At 40.7% G+C, this 17821-nt stretch overlaps 1 protein-coding gene across 1 annotated transcript; it reads right to left on the bottom strand.

Moving 5' to 3' along the window:
- Positions 1-5379: 5379 nt before the first annotated feature.
- On the bottom strand, positions 5380-16760 carry LOC146553041 (uncharacterized). The gene is made up of 4 exons (XM_085255545.1): positions 15338-16760; positions 9925-10070; positions 8381-8659; positions 5380-7894 (listed from the first exon to the last, which is right to left on the bottom strand). The coding sequence occupies exons 3-4, from the start codon at positions 8625-8627 to the stop codon at positions 7350-7352; spliced, it is 792 nt and encodes a 263-aa protein (XP_085111671.1). The 5' UTR covers positions 8628-8659; positions 9925-10070; positions 15338-16760; the 3' UTR covers positions 5380-7349.
- Between the last annotated feature and the right edge of the window lie 1061 nt (positions 16761-17821).

The following is a 17821-nucleotide window of genomic DNA, read 5'->3' as shown; positions in this document are numbered from 1 at the left end:
CCATTCCTTCTGCAGTTTGTTCCAGGCCAAGGGTGCTAAATGGACAAAAGCTCTTTTACCAAGTTCAGTTCGGGCAAATGGAACAGAAAGCAACAAGTAACCATGCGGACGAAGAGAATACCGACCAGCATGTTTCATTACAAGCAGGGAACATATATAAGAAGGCAGCAACCCAAGTATCGCCTTATATATAAAACTGTATAAATGAGAGTTCCTCCGACTTACCAAAGCAGGCCATCCTACCTGAGAGTATAACTCACAGTGGTGAGTCTGAAATTTACGGTTAGTGATGAACCTCAGAGAAGCACAATACACAGAATCAACCATTCGAAGACATTGAGCAGAAGCATTCATATATAGAATATCACCATAATCCAGCACAGGCAAGAATGTTGCAGCAACAAGCCGCTTCTTTGTATTAAAAGAGAAACACAACTTATTTTGAAAATAAAATCTCAGTTTTAACTTCAGGTTTTTCACAAGATTCTCTACATGTGGTTTGAAGGTAAGCGAGTCATCAATTAAGATTCCCAGATATTTATAGGTGTGAACCAACTCTATTTTATTACCTTCAAGAGTGGTTACTGATGGGATTGTTTGGGCTCGTCTCCTTGATTTAGAAAACAACATGAGCTTTGTTTTGTCTGCGTTGAGAACAAGTTTAAGCTGATGTAATGAGTGCTGGACAGCAGAAAAGGCTTTCTGCAAGGAGTCGATGGCTTGGACAAGAGTTGAACCACAGCTGTAAATAACTGTATCATCAGCATAGAAGTGCAAGTTTGCATCTGGCACATGTAGACTAAGATTGTTTACGTAAATGATAAATAGAAGGGGACCTAATACAGAATCCTGTGGCACTCCGTTGTGCACTGTAACAAAGTCAGAACATAGACCGTCAGATTTAATGCACTGAGTCCTGTTACTGAGGTAGTTTGAGAACCATGCCACTGCTCTCTCAGAGAGTCCTGACTGGAAGAGTCTAAGTTTTAAAATACAATGATCAACAGTGTCAAATGCTTTTGACAAATCAATAAAAAGGGATGCACAGTGTTGTTTTTTATCAAGTGCAATAGTAATATCATTTACCACTCTAATTGCAGCTGTGATAGTACTGTGATTCTTCCTAAAGCCTGATTGATATTCAGATAAAATGGCATTGATGTGCAAAAACTCCTTTAACTGCTCACACACAAGAGCTTCAAGAACTTTAGCCAGCACAGATAGATTAGATATTGGTCTGTAATTAGTTAACACTGCTGGGTCGCCCCCTTTTAATAGAGGAACAACAAAAGCTGATTTCCATACTGAGGGAATTTTATTCGTATCCAGTGTGAGGTTGAAAAGTGTTGTGAGAGGCTCTGCTACAAAATCAGCTGCCAGTTTCAAGAAGTAAGGATCTAGTAAGTCTGGCCCTGGAGATTTTCTAGGATCTAACAGTTTAAGAGCTTTACAGACCTCCTGCACAGAGAAAGGAACAAAGTTAAATGGCTGACCAGTGTACACCGGAAGGTTTGTGCCAGATTTTACAGAGACTGGGTTCAGAGAGTCAAACAAAGAGCCAGAAGATATAAAGTGCTTGTTAAAACAATTCATAATCTCCTTCCTATCATAAACAGGAACAGAATCCTTAAAAACATAGGTGGGTAGAGCGTGGGAGCTTTTACTCACTGAAAGAGACTTAATGATTTTCCAGAACTTCTGTGGATTATTTAGGTTCTCAGTGGTGACAGACAGATAATATTCTGTTTTAGCTTTCTTAATAGAGGAAGTACATCTGTTTCTTAGTTGTCTGAAAAGAAGCCAATCACTGGGGTAGCCTGTTTTCCTCGCTTTGGCCCAAGCCAGATTACGCTCATGAATGATATCTGCCAGCTCTTGGGAGAACCAGGGGTTTTCACGACCTTTTATCCTATATCTTCTTAATGGAGCATGTTTATTCACAATTTGCATAAACCCATCCTTAAAGAATGCCCACGCTAATTCTACATCAGGGATCAATCCTATTTTCTTCCAGTCATAATTTGACAAATCATGATAAAATGCTTGCTCATTAAAATGTTTAAGAGTTCTTTTAAAAATAATACCATGTTGTGACTTGGCCACTTTAGTATTTCTAATAGCAGCAACAACACAGTGGTCACTTAAGTCGTTACAAAAGACACCCAAAGATGAAAATTTATGAGGAACATTTGTCAAAATCAAGTCAATCAAGGTAGACTTTTCGGGGCTTTTGAGATTCGGCCGAGTGGGTAAATTGACCAGCTGGGTAAGACTGATAGAATCACAGAAAGATTTAAAATCATCTGAAACAGTTTTGAGCCAATCCCAGTTAAAGTCACCAGCTAGAACAAGCTCCCCATAATTTAGTCTGGACAGCAAAAGGTTTAAAGAACGCAGAGCTTCTGTGGAGGCAGAAGGGGGTCGATAGCAACAAGCAACTGTTATGCAAAGACCCTTTGCAACATTCACATTCAGAGCCAAAAATTCCAATTGTTTGCAAATTGATTCTGATAGAACTATTGTAGCATCAAATTTTGACTTAACATAAGCAGCAACACCACCACCTTTCTTAAACCTATCGGTGCGATAGATATTGTAGCCAGCCATGCTAACATGTTCATCAGATATATATTTAGACAACCAAGTTTCAGAAATGAGGACAATATCTGCATCTGTTGATTGAACCCAGATCTTGATCATATCCATCTTGGGTAACAAACTGCGCACATTAAGATGAACTATCTTCAGCCCAGGTGAGGATTTAAATTCAGATGGTGTCTGGCTACATTGCAGCTCAGGGCCTGGGTTAGGTTGCACATTACCAGATAAGAGCAGTAGTAAGACGATCAGAAGTCTCTGCTTTGTACTTATTGATTTTGACGTGTGAAATGTTGACACAAAGCAGGATTTTTCGTAACTAATTTTGTAATTGTACAAAGCAAGAAGGTTTTGAAGATGAGGTAAATCTTTCTGTAGTTCAAAATGATTAATGTCCTGTTCCAAATACATTGGAAATTGTACAGGATGTATAGCAGCAGTGACGCATGTAGATCTGGGAACCATGTCTCGCAGAATGGGGTCACTGTTAAATGTTCTCATCTTAGAAAAATTGAGAGTCCAAAAGTCCCCCACGGCCAATAAGCAAAGTAAAGTTATTAAAAAAGCCATTATCCAAAACACAATGATTGTTGATGCTGAATTAAATAGGCTGCACAAACCTAGGATGGCAAGTAAGGCTCCAGCCAAAAGTTCGGGTCCTGGTGGCTTGCTAGCAGAGGGCTTCTGCTAGCACATTCACCAATGTGGTGTAGAAGGCTTCAATCAACAGCACAGCGCCCGATGTATTGCAGATAAGCTTTTCGAGCAGCACAGGCCTTGGTGTGGTGCTGATGTCTTGCACTAGCAACACAGATGCAGTTTGTTCAGCCGGCAGCAAAGGCCCTGGTGTGCTGCAGACGGCCCCAGCCAGCAGCACAGGCCCTGGGGTGTTGCCTATGGGTCCAGCCGGCAGTACAGGCCCTGGTGAGGCTCAGTTGGTTTATGCTAGCAGAACAGGCCCTGGTGTGGTGCCTATGGGTCCAGCTAGGCCCTGGTGCGGTGCAGATGGCCTCAGCCAGCAGCACAGGTCCTGGGATGGTGCCGATGGATCCAGCTGGCAGCACAGGCCCCGGTGCAGTGAGATGGCCTCAGAAAACAGCACAGGCCCTGGTTGAGGCTCAGTTGGTTTATGCTAGCAGCACAGGCCCTGGTGTGGTGCAGACAACCTCTGGTAGTAGCAGAGGTCCCCCCCAAAAAAGACCACTTTCCAAGAATTTACAGAATAGTTTAAAATAATCTTTGTGTCTGTATCCAGGTTGGATGAGTGCCGAGTATTTGTATATGTGTGCATGAGGGTGGGAATGCATGTTTAGGTCTGTGTGCGCCTATTCGTCTGTGTCTATATGTCAGCTCGGGTCTTACACTCCACCCCCTTGGAACATCTCAGGCCCTCCAAGGTATGGAGGCCTATTTCCCCTCACCACACTCCCTGCTGGTGGCTGATGCCCTCAGACATCGGTGCGTTCTTGGTGTCCAGGGCTGGACGCTCAGGTCTGTACCAGCTCACTCCCCGGTACGGCTGCTTGGTGGGGCCTGGTGCCTGTGGCTCGGTCGGGCCCCTTGCGGGGGCTCGATTCACTCTGGCACAGCTGACTGCCGGCAGAGCCCGCGTGTACGTCACTGCCGCCCCCTCTGGCTTCTGCTCTGTGGCTGTTGGGTGACCCCTCATCTGGGGTTCTCCTCAGCTCTTCCCAGGAAGGTGGCACGGTTGCCCCTCCGGTGGTCCTCTTTGGGCGCTCGCACTCTGGGGGCCTCTGGATGTCTGGGGCCTGGATCTCCTCCATGCCTGCTTCATGCCCTGGGGGACGGGGCTGTGGCTCCCCACACCAGCAGATCGTTACATGGAGAAGCCTTTTGAATAGACGAGCACTCATCCACACAGGTGTTCACACACACAAGCTACACCTTTCTTGGCTGCTACCTCAAACCACATTGTGCGATGTCAATCTTGCATGCTGCACAATCACATTCAGTATTTAATATTTACTGTTATTTACACTTAGCTAGATTATTGCAATGGTGTTGTGTTATTATGTTGCTCTCTTTTTTGCTTGTTTTCTCTTATTTTCTTCTCTCAACAGGTGACCTGGGAGATATTTTTTAAGTGCCCTTTCTCACTGTCCCTCTTCCCCTTTTCTTCCTTCCTTCCTTCCTTCCTTCCTTCCTTCCTTCCTTCCTATCCCCCAGTCATGTCTGTCCTATCTGTAACAACTGAAAATAAATTAAAATAAATAAATAATAACAAAGGTTGATCAAATGGACCAATATGGCAAGGCCGTGATGGTCCATTTGGTAAATTAAGTTAGTTGGGCATCTTTTTTGGCCTTCAGACAATAATTCTGATGGCTAAAAAACGAAACGGGACAACAACAAGAAAAGAAAGAAAGAAAAAAGTAATACAAATGTATCTAAAACATATTTTAAGATGAATCTTTTTATGACTGAGTAAAAAAAAATGCTAAAATTCGAGTGCAGTGTTGAGTAAAATGGTTTTATTAAAATTTAATTGACCCTTTGAAATTATTTGTTGGAAGTCTTAAATCCCACTGAACAGGGGAAGAGAAAGAGACAGAGACACAAAGATAGCAACACAGAGGTAAATAAACATGGAGACAAGACACTGAGAATAAGACAGAAGGGGAAATGCCCAAAGTCTCATATCTCTGACAAGTTAAGTCACTTTTATTCATAAAAAAACCCAGAACTTAAATATAATTATAAACCACACATAAACATAATCATAGAACAATTAAAAGTAAAACATACCAAAAACACATCAAATGGAGAGTGAAGCAAATATTATTAATAACAACAAATGCACATATTAATAATATAAACCAAAATCCTTCAATAAAAAGGCTACAAACAGAAACAACAATTTGAAACAGCAATAAGAAAACAGTGAAAGTGACTACAGATATAGACCTTCCTAGGGAGGCCTGAAGTGCAAACATACCCTCTACACTCCCTTCATAAAACAGGGGACCATGATTACCACCATAGTTGGCCGGTCTGAAGGCACTGACCTCAACTTCCATACAATGTTTGAGCAGGACAACCAGGACAGACCCACAACATACAGAGCCTTAAGTGACCGCAGGCAAATCTCATCCACCCCACCACCACAGTGATGGGCAAGTCTCCCTGCCCACTGTACAAAATGTGCTTCACAGACGTTGTTTCATGTTGTAAAGATTGTGCCTTAAAAAAATAGCCACAAGAAGTTTTAAAGAAATCTTTATTTCACTTTTAAGACACATAACCAACACCAACATACGAATCAACAGGATGAGCACATGCTGAAATTCAGTCTTCATGAAAATCAAGATTAAATCACAAAATGTTTGGTCTCATGTGTGTTTCTTTCCAGCTTTGACTCTGTGGAGTAAAACCTCTCCACTAAACAAAAAAATAAAACATCTCAGCAACTTTTTTGTCACCTCCACAGCTCAACACGATACAAATATCACATCAAATGAATGTAAATACGTGTTTCATCTTCATTACAGGTTTTAATGGAATATGCAACAAACAGAATTAGGGCTGTGACATATCATATGATCTGCAATAATACTGGTATAAATGTTTACAAAAAAGTGTGTTTAGAGGAACATCATGTGTTTGCATTCACCCCAATGAGTCAACCCCAGTCATGTCTCACAGCCAGAGCCATATGTCGGGCTCCAGTCACAGTTTGGTAGCTGAATGTTCGCAAAATATGCAAGAAAACTTTTCCCACTGAAAGTGAAAAAAGCAAACCTGTTACAACACTTTAAGCAAAAACACACTTGAGTACAACCGGGCTGTGAAGGCACGTGAGCAGGAGATACTAGCAGCAGTGATGTGCGACCCAAAGGTAAACAAATGATTCAACCATGCATCACTGGAGCACTCGCGAGTTACATTTCATATAACAGCAAGAGCAGTCAGTGGATGGAAATTACTGATGTGCTACACGGTGGAAAAGCAGGAGGTTAAAAAGCTCCACCCAAGATGAAACAAACCAGGTAGAATTTCTTTTCCTTATATGACAGAATTGTGCAGGCTCCGCATTACAAGGTTATTTTGGATATTAAGCTAGAGTGTAAGCACTTGTAATACACTTTTCTTAAAACTTCCAGGAAAAACACCCCTGAGGATACTTATGTGCTCATATTTCATGTATGCCGTGTCACTAACATTGCACTATAATGTTGTTCATAGAGTATTTAAAGGTAGAATGGGAGGCAGAGCCTTCAGCTTTTAAGATTAGACTTAAAACTTTCCTTGTTGCAGATGGGGGTCCCTCCCTGAGCCTGGTTCTGCTGGAGGTTTCTTCCTGTTAAAAAGGAGTTTTTCCTTCCCACTGTCGCCAAAACGCTTGCTAATAGGGGGTCATATGACTGTTTGGGTTTTCTCTGTTTTCATTGTATTATTGTTGGGTCTTTACCTTACAATATCAAGCACCTTGAGGTGGCCACATTTTCACACTTTGAATTAGCTAAGCTGTCATCAGTGACAGCAGCTCACTGGAAGAGAAAGATGGAAAATCCATCATTTACTTACACATATAAATGCTGCTGCCTGCCGAGCTGATAAAATGTACATTATTTTTTTTAAATGTAAGTTTCTTGAAATATTATTTTGAGGCTATATCTCCCACCCCTACATACAATAAACAATACAGAGTTTTTTAAGGAAGGAGGTCATCTGATCTGCTCTGATCTGGCTTCTCAGTGGACTGCTTCATCTGACAGTTCTCCCACTTTTAACTAGTGTGAATCCTCATGTGTCTTTGTAACTGTATCCTCTGAATGAAGCTTTTCACCTGTGTGGATTCTCATGTGAGTTTTCAAGTTTATCATCAGGCTGAATCTTTTTCCGCAGGTGCTGCAAGAATGTGGCTTCTCACCTGTGTGAACCCTCATATGTCTCGTTAGTTTGGATCTGTACTCAAAGGTTTTTCCACAAATCTCACATTTCACAAACTTTTTACTTGTGTCAGTTTTACGCTGACTCTCTGACACAGGAAAGTTGTCTTGCTGATCTCTGCTCTCTGGTTCAGGAGAGCTGGAAGAAAGGAGACGTTCACTGTCCAGCTCTGGCTCACTTTCCTCATAAGTAGGAGCCACCATGAAGATAATAATGCCTTCAGTCTCCTGCTTCACTACAAGCTGATCTACGTCCTGACTGGTGCAAGGTTCCTCCTCTTCCTCTTTTATGTGTGGAAGCTCCGGATCCTCCTGGTCGAGGCTGAAGTTTCTCTCCTGGTCCCCAAAAACCAGTTCCTCCTCACATTCATGCTGTTGTGGGAAAGCTGAGGTGACAAATGGACAAAATTACTTGTCTTAGATAAATATAGAAGTATAACAAGAATGACTACTCGGCAGTGGTGTCTACAGCTGTCCATTTCCAACTCTACAACAGAGTTTAATCAAAATATCATCCGAAATATCATCATATCATTTACCCAGACCTGGAAACTGTTAAAATAAGATTTCATGCACTCACTTCTAACACGTTAGTAAATTTCTATGCACCAATCACAGTTTGTCCACCAATTACTGTTGGAAAGATGTTTATGTAAATGATAAGACAAACATCAGACAGAAGGGGAAATTTAAAAGTAGGATTAAAATATGGGGATAAAAAGCAGCGAAGCTCTCAGAAAACCTCGACTAACAATCAGCTGAGTTTATTTAAACACTGGCCTTGAAGAACTCTGATGTGTTTCCAAAATATCTTTATTGAATGAATTAAAGTCATATTAATTTTTAGGTAAGACCATTACGGTTTTACATACCCCTGCTGTGTAAGTTCATTTCAGGTTTCCAGATGTTATCCAGCTGTCTGAGCTGCTCTTCTTCAGTCCAGATGAGGCCTTCATCCTCCTGTTTGAGTACAATCTTTTCTACGTCATCGCTGATGCAGAGTTCCTCCTCTTCCTCTTTGATCTGTGGAGGATCTGGGCCCTCCTGGTCCAGACTGGAGTTCCTCTCCTGGTTGGAGACCTGCTGGTCATACAGGCCCTCCTCTTCCTCACACTTCATGTTAGGGGGAGATCTTGAGGAACAAAGGGTCACTGAGGAAAAAGGTTAATAATGTGATGACAGGAAAACACATCTGAGCAAATATAGTCCACTCTGAGCATGTCCTCATATGTGAGTGAAATTTAAACTGTACAAATGTGAAAAATGAAAGTGTAAGTTACTCTCGAGCTCTGATACTCTTATTAGGAAAGTTCAGAGTACAAATCATTCAGGTAGCTGCTGCCAGCTTCACGCTGCAAGTAAATGTTTGTCATTGTTGTAGATTAAACTGAAAATCTCACAGTGCCATAGCAGATAAGTACCAGTCAGGTTTCACAGCCAGTCATTGCACAGAATCAACCCAACTAAAGTCATCAGTGATCTGAAGATTATTAGGGACTCAGAGTTTCAGTCTTAGTTCTATTTGATCTCATTGCTGCCTTTGATACTGTTGATCATGACATTTTAAATCAAAGGTTTCATCATTTAGTTGGTTTAACTGGACAGTTCTCAATTGGCTCTCGACCTTTGACCCAGTTAAACCTCTCAGGTCATCAGGTTCAGATCTGTTAACTGTTCCCAAAATCAGATGTAAGTGTGCTAAGAGTGTGTTCAGTTACTGTGCTCCTGTTCTTTGGAGCATGCAGCCATAGTTTGCCTGCTGTGGCTGCATTCAAAACTAACAACTATGTTTCCATGCTTTGTGAATAACACTGACATCTGTGAGATTTGAGCTGATTTAGTTCGAGTTAAGACTGTTTATTAGAACATTACAAAGTTATTTTAAAAACTTCATCATTTTCTTGAACCCAAATATAATTCAGTTGAAAAATATACATTTTAACATGAGGTGAGGATGGTGGGGGAGGCACGATGGTCTTGTAGGGTTAGACCCTGATTAAGGGGTATTTTTGAAAGTAAAGCCCATCTCTCAAAGTCCCTGCCGGCCTGCCTCCACCTCGGGAAGCCTGTGGGTGCAGACGGAGGTGAGGAGCACCACAGGCGGCAGAGGACTGTCTGTAGCCCCGGAGTGAGGGTCAGAGAGCCGAAGCAGACAGCGAACTGTGGCACAGTGCAGAAAACAGAAGCTTTCCCTCCCTGCCTCCTTTATCTTAATCTTCTAAATAAATCTTCTATAAAGGCACTTTCTCTCGGTCTCAAGGTTTGTTTAATGCTAAAAGTTCACCGTAAAAAAGAGACGCACTTGTGTGATTAGCCGCTCCCTGATTTCAGTATGTTAGCCTACAAGCTGAGCTCTGATCAGGTCCTACATGAGTTGTATTCTTGTGTTAGTCCACTGAGACCATCGCAGTTTTACCTGTTATGCGTAACTTTATCTCGGGTTTCCGGCTGATATCCAGCAGTCTCTGCTGAAGGTTGATCTCATACTGGACGATCAGACGTTCTGTTAACCTCAGAGCAGATTTCTTCTGCAGCAGTCAGCCGGTCTCTCCACTATTGCTTCTAAACGAACAATAAAAAAAATGTAATTATAGAAAAACACTTCTGAGAAGATAAAGTTTTAGTTAAAGTCTGTAATGAGGGCATGTTGCTCACATTTGCAGGTGAAATTAAAAGTGTGTAAAAATGAAGTTATTTGTGCACTCTGATGCAAATGAGAACTTGAGTTCTGACATTTTTCAGCAACATTAAGAGTAAAAAAAACCTTTCAAACAAAAAAGAACTCACTTATTACTGACTGACTGATGATCTATTTTGGAGTTGATCTCGAAACTGATCTACATCTTGATATTTTTCAAAATAATCTTCACTATTGGGGGTGGCTGTAGCTCAGGCGGTAGAGCAGATCATCTACTGATCGGTTCGATTCCCGGCTTCACCTAGTCTGCATTTCAAATATCCTTGGGCAAGATACTAACTCCAAGTTGCCTCAAGTTGCTCTTTGATCTGTGGAATGTGTGTCTGAATGTTGGTAGAAAGCACTAAGAAAAATGTGCTTGTGCGAATGGGAGTGAGTGGGTGAATGCACAAGTTTTGTAAAGCGCTTTGAGTGCTCAAGATTGAGTAGAAAAGCGCTATATAAGAACCAGTCCATTTAAAACTCCCTGTCATGTTTTCACGAATACACATTAAATAGATCTGACTTTTTTTTAAATTTTATTCTTTATTACTTTTCCATCAACCAAAAAAAACCAAAAAACTGAGTATATAATAATGATTTATGTACATCGTAAATGATTAATGTTAGGAGAACACAGAGATATATTATATATACTCTCCCATGAAAATCATTCATATATTATTTCAGAAAAATATATGCAACCCAAAATAACCCCCCAACAACAAAAGAAAAAAAAAAAGACCCTGAAGCAAAGGTTTACAGATAGTGCTCCAGAGAGAAAAAAAATCAAGCAAGTATAACATTCCAGGGTTTCGGGCTGAAGTTTAATCCAAGGATATCATGTTAGTTAGAGAGGCATCCAGATTAGTGGTTGCAATGATAAGCTGCGTCCTCTTCCGTTTCCAATCCATTTAATTTCACGTCCCTTCTCCTGTCCTTCTATTTAGCAGACCAGCAATCGCAGGTTCCCCAGGTTTTCTTTAGCAGCTGTGACGTTACTTCTCCATACAGGTTAAATAGATAGAATCATTTCTGTACATTATCGATCATTTCCTCACCTTCCAAAAATAACAAAAAATTTCCCCACATTTTTTTGAAGGAAGCATGTTTACCCTTTATCATAGACGTAAGTTTCTCCAGAGCAAGGGTTTTTGACAATGTCGATAACCAAATTCTCACGTGTGGTCTACTAGTGGATCTCCATGATTTGGCTATACTGTATTTCGCCTGTAGCAGGCAGAAGGTTGTGGTTTTTTGGTTAGCTTTGCTCAGCTGGATTTCAGCGGGGAAAATTCCTAGGATGCATAATTTAGGACATGGATCCAATTTGACACTTGTAATATGTGCAATTATTTCTAAAACTTCCTTCCAAAACTTTTGAATTTCTGAGCATTCCCATAGGCAGTGCATCAGTGTGCCTTTTTCCCCACATTTAACACATATGTCCGGAGTTTTGGGGTCAAATTTATTTAATAATGTTGGGGTAATATATGTTCTCATTAACCATTTGTACTGGATTAGTTTAAATTGAGTGTTTATAGATTGTGTTTGAGCTTTCAAGCAAGCTTTTTGCCATTCCTCTGTAGTTATACTACACTCTAAGTCTTGACACCATGCGCGTCTTTCTTTTTCTGAGGATATTTGAGAGCCGTCTCTAAGGTTATTGTAGAAGCGAGAAATTAAACCCTTCTTCAGCTGATGGTTTATTGCTATATCCTCTAATGAGTTTAGGGTGGGCGGTGTTAGAGATTTTTGAGGTTTTGAAATGAAGCTTCTGATTTGAAGAAATTTAAAGAAATGTTTGGTTGGAATGTCAAATTTCTGAGTCAAGCCATTGAAACATATTAAGGTGTCCTTGTCAAATAGATCTGCAACTTTGCACAGGCCTCTGTCGGCCCATATTTTAAAGCCCAAATCTTTCCAACCGGGTTTAAAGGCCTTATTGCCCCAGATAGGTGAGAATTGGGATAGTGCTGGCATTTCATTTTTAAACTCGAGTGCCTCGAACCGCACACGAATAGTATTTTTAACAAAGAGGTTTGATGTATCTTTCATCAGATCTTTATATTTTGCAGAGTACAGATAAGTGCTGAGTGGTAAGGGGGTAGTACTTGACCTTTCTAAATTTACCCAGGGTAGGGTAGTTGTTGAGAACCAGCATGAGGCCGCAGAGAGTTGGGCAGCCCAGTAGTACCATTTGAGGTTTGGAACACAGAGACCTCCTCTGTCATACGGAAGATATAGTAGCGAAAGACGCAGTCTAGCTCGTCTGTTATTCCAAATGAATTTACTGAATATTGTTTTTGTCTTTGTGAAGAAGTCATCTGGAGGGTTGAGAGGAATGACTCGGAAGAGATATAGAAATTTTGGAAGGATGTTCATTTTGAGAATATTTACACGTCCAATCATCAAGATTGGTAGCATAGACCATCTATTGATTAAGCCAACAACAGAGTTGATAGTAGGAGAATAATTTGCGTTAATTTTTGGAGTGATTTTTATACCTAGATAAGTGAGACTGTCTCTGGCAATTTGAAACGTTGTTTGAATAGGTGGTTTAGTTCTTTCAGAATGATTAAAAAAGAGGATGGCCGATTTGGATTCATTAATTTTATAACCGGAGATATTGCCAAAGAAGTTAATTGTTTTAAGTAGCTGAGGAATTGAACTCTTTAATTTAGACAGCATTAAAATAATATCATCTGCAAATAATCCAATTTTAGACTCAATATTATTTGTTCTAATGCCAGAGATGTTTTGGTTGTTCCTTATCGCAATAGCCAGTGGTTCTATTGCTAGGACGAAAAGAAGAGGTGAGAGGGGACAGCCTTGACGTGTACCTCTACCTAGATAGAATGGTCTAGATATAATATTGTTGGTTCTAACTGAGGCTATAGGTTTATTATATAATATTTTAACCCAGGTCATGAAGTAATTGCCAAAGCCGAATTGAGATAGTACCTTATAGAGATAATTATGTTCGACCCTATCGAAAGCTTTTTCTGCGTCTAAGGAAAGCAGAGCCATGTCTAGTTGTTCTGAGTTTGTGTAAAGTACATTCAGTACTCTGCGAATCCCATGCTGCGTTTGTCGGCCTTTTACAAACCCATTTTGGTCATTATCAACAAGAAGATGAAGGTACCGTTCAAGTCTGTTTGCCAGTACTTTGCTTATTATCTTGGCATCAGAGTTTATTAGTGAAATTGGTCTATAAGATTCACATTTTGTAGGCGGTTTCCCAGGCTTAGGGAATACCGTTATAAGTGCATTTCGCAAGGAGGGGGGAAGCTCTTTTGAATCATAGCTTTCCACCAGCATGTCGTACAGAGGGAATATTAATTTATCTTTAAATATTTTGAAAAGGTCTAGTGGAATTCCATCTGGGCCGGGAGTTTTTCCCATTTTTAATTTATCGATTGCATTGGAGAGTTCATTCATCGATAACTGAGAGTCTAATTCGCATCGGGCTTCTTCAGAAAGTAAAGGGGTACTTATTGAGTCAAAGAAGGATTCTAGTGATTCTCGAGTCGTATCTCCTGTTGAAGTATATAGTTGTGAATAGTAGTGTTCAAAGAGTTCACTTATTCTATGAGGATCTGTGATATTTTCGTCTGCAGTTCTAATTTCATTTATTGTTTGTTCGTTCAGTAGCGTTTTTATACGCCATGCCAAAAGTTTTCCTGCCTTTTCCCCTTGGTCATAGTAGGTCTGTCTCAGTCTAAATAGTCCGGCTGAGGCTTTCTCAGTAGTTAATTTATCGTATTTTGCTCTTAATCTTAAAAGTTTTTGTTGGTTTTCTTTAGAGTCATTCAGGTTTATCTCAAGTTCCACTTCTTTTATTTGACCTTCGAGGTCCAACATCTCAGTATAGTTTTTATTTGCTTTGTTTTTGGTGTAGCCTATCATCTGTCCACGAATAAAGACCTTAAAAGCTTCCCATCTTACTGAGGCTGTAGTTTCGGATTTGTTGAAGTAGAAATAGTCATCAATATTTTTGCCTACATATTCCAAAATATTTTGATTGTGCAGCCAGTGTGGTCTTAAACGCCAAATAGGGTTACGTCTAAAAGCTGCTGTGACTGAGAAGTTAAGCGTGGTTATTGAGTGGTCAGATATAAGCACACTTTTATATGAGCAGCTGTTAATTCTGGAGATAAGAAAGTTTGAGATAAGAAAATAATCTATGCGACTGCGGCTATTATGACTGGCTGAGTAGCAAGAATATTCTCTCCCTGTTGGATTTTTTAATCTCCATATATCTTTAAGATTCAATTCAAACATAAAGTGTTGTATGACTTGTCTAGATTTTGGATGGGAAGAGTCTAAGCCTGATGATCTATCAAGCCTGGGCTCTAGGGTACAATTAAAGTCCCCCCCAACAATTATCTCACCGTGAAGGTCTGTAATAGAGAGAAATAGATTATTATAAAAGTTGGAGTCGTCAATATTGGGGCCATATACATTAACTAATATTAAATCTTGATTCAGCACGGAGCATTGTAGAATAATGAATCTCCCTGCGGGGTCCAATATGGTTTTTTTTAATACACATGGGTACTGATTTATGAATGAGTGTTGCCACTCCTCTAGCATGTGTTGAGAAGTGGCTAAAGAAAACCTGACCTGGCCATCTCCTCCTTATCCGGTCAGTTTCATTCACGAGTAAGTGTGTTTCTTGAATGAAGACTATCTTTGGGTGATATTGTTTTATTCTATCCATTACTCTTTTCAGTTTAATATATTTTCTAAGGCCTCTTACATTCCAGGAAATTAGATCAATATTTGAATAACTACTCATACAGTTTGTACCTTTAGTAATCTGGGTTTGACTACATCTCGTCTCTCCTGTCGAGACTCACAAGTTGTTATTTCAAGAGCACTGCACTTTAAAAACAATCTCTTATAAACCAGAAAACAAAAGAAAAAAAACAACCCAGAGATCTTCCATCGGTGTAGATCTCAAAACCTTCCCCCCCAAAGTCATAGCGGATTGGTTATGCATCAGATCCGTGTGAAGGAGCTGATAGAGCGTCCTCATGATTGAAGTTACAAACTTAGGTCCGACCGTATTAACTAAAGAAGTGGCCATACAAATGTAACTGAATGAAAAGATTTAGACATAGCATACCTAAGGCCATCTATATCATACCTGTACACCAGCAGCCGTTATATGTCCGGTTTGGAGTTGTTCATCAGAGTTGCATATATTTGATGTAGCGTTTCTGAGTGGGCGTGAAGTTTATCCCTCGTTTTGTTGCCGGACTTTTCGCATGAAATCTTCCACCTCCGCTGGTGTGTGGAAGAGGAGCCTGTTGTCATGGTGGAGAATCCTCATTTTTGCTGGAAAGATCAGTCCGAAGTTTATATGCATTTCACGGAGTTGTTGTTTTACCTGGTTGTATTGTTTCCGTTGTTTCTGGACTTCCGTTGACAGATCAGGAAAAAACATAATGTGATGTCCGTTGTGCGTTATTTTTCCCTTCAGACGTGCCGCTCTCATCACCCTCATCTTGTCTTGATAATTCAAAAATTACATGATGATCACACGGGGTGGGCCATTTGGAGTATTTCGCCCTTGTAGTCTGTGTGCTCGTTCAATGATAGGTGGGGATGGGAGCGCGTCTCGTCCCAAAACATCAATTAAGAAAGTTTGCAAGAATATTGTAATTTCTCCTTGTTCAGTATTCTCAGTCAATCCGACGAGTCTCAGATTAGATCTCCGGCTTCTATTTTCGAGGTCGTCCACCTTTAACTGTAGTTCCTGAATTTTCTTATGAAGGGAAGTCTCTTTACTTACGAGGGAAGAGACGTCGTCTTCAACTTTACTGATGCGAGTTTCTGCGGAGGTGAGCCTCTCCGAAAACACTCCAATCGCCTCTTTTATTTCTTGGTTTGATATTTTAACTTCTTGCAGTTGAGCAGTGAAATGTACTTTCAACGACTGAATTGCGGCCAAAACACTCACCTCGGTCTGTTGAGCACTAGCACTAGCGCCTTCCATTTTCTCGGTTTCAGGTTCGTTGTTAGGGTCATCGTCTGATCCATCCTTTCCGGCTGTTTTAGGCTTGGACCTATGTTTGGTCGGCATCTTGGTTGTTTAGATCAGAACAGAAGCTTAAGTCGGTGAGGCAGCCGCTAAAAGATTGGATTTTAACCGCTGTTGGGCGTAGGCAAAGGACGTTGAGGTCGGAGCTCGAAGTCTCACTGCCACTCAGGTGGACACCATAACCAATCTCCCTTAAATAGATCTAACTGATACAAACTGTAGGTTTAATATTAATGTTAACACTTCAGAAAAGCGATTACAGTTTTACCGCTGGTCTGTAAATCTTTCTCAGGTTTCCAGATGTTATGCAGCTGTCTGAGCCGCTCTTCCCCGCTCCAGACGACGATGCCTTCATCCTCGTGTTTCACTACAAGCTGTTCTCCCTCTTGACTGATGCAGAGTTCCTCCTGTTCCTCTTTGATCTGTGGGGGATCTGTGTCCTCCTGGTCCAGATTGAAGTTCCTCTCCTGCTTCCAGACCTGCTGGCCAGCCAGATCTTCCTCCTCCTTACACTTCATGTTGATGTGGGACTTGAGGAACAAAGTAAAAAGAAAAAGATTAGACAGGTAAAGGTGCAGCCTCAGTCAGCAGGGCTGTACACTGTGAGCATGTTGCTCACATATGTGAGAGAGGTTTGTACAAATGTTTCAGAAGCACCATGTGACTCCCTCTCTTTGTTGGAAAGTCTTATTAATTCACTTTATAACTATTACTTTGAAGATAAATTTCTACCATCACAAAAATATTATGACCTCTTTAAAAACAAACAACGGCAACTACATGACTTAAATTCCATGTTTAGATGAAGGTAATGGTCAATGCCTTTTGACAGGGGAAAAACCTCCACACAGAAGAATCTTACTTGGCTGAATCATAAATTATTCACCATGATTAAAACTGCAGATGAGCAATAATCTGCATTTTATTTTAGCCAAAGAGGAATGTTTCTGTTTGTCTGTGATCTGACTTTTTCTGCTGGGTCCAAATTTCATTTTATCCTGTGTAAGTTTGTTTCTCTTCCTGTTAACTAGCAAAGTCAAAATCACCTTGATTCATTTAACTTTAATTCAATTATAAATGTAATCATTTTATTGAACAATTAATTTCATTTCAATGAAAAACAATTACTTAAAAGAAAGAGATTAAGTTGGAGAGAGACATGTGGCCATCTTTTAGTGAGTTAGACCCTGATTAAGGGCTATTTTTAAAAGTAAAGCCCATCTCTCAAAGTCCCTGCCGGCCTGCCTCCACCTCGGGAAGTCTGTGGGTGCAGACGGAGGTGAGGAGCACCACAGGCGGCAGAGAACTGTCTGTAGCCCCGGAGTGAGGCGTCGTGAACCGAAGCAGACAGCGAACTGTGGCACAGTGCAGAAAACCGAAGCTTTCCCTCCCTGTTTGGTTTTGATGTGTCTCATGAAAGTCTATTGTTAAAAGTTTACCTTTAAAAAAAACGGACGCACTTGTTTGATTAGCTGCTCTCTGATTTTAGCCTGTTAGCTTACAGACTGAGCTCAGATCGTTCCTGTGTTAGTTCATTGAGAACATCACAGTTTTACATACCTGCTGCGTGACTTCATCTCGGGTCTC

The sequence above is a fragment of the Mchenga conophoros genome, linkage group LG18, assembly GCF_057382185.1.
Source record: "Mchenga conophoros isolate Kocher_MC1m ecotype Shallow Benthic linkage group LG18, M_conophoros_male_GT1.1, whole genome shotgun sequence".
NCBI classification, from domain to species: domain Eukaryota; kingdom Metazoa; phylum Chordata; class Actinopteri; order Cichliformes; family Cichlidae; genus Mchenga; species Mchenga conophoros.
The sequence above is the reverse complement of the archived record's forward strand: the minus strand, read 5'-3'. Positions and strand labels throughout refer to the sequence as shown.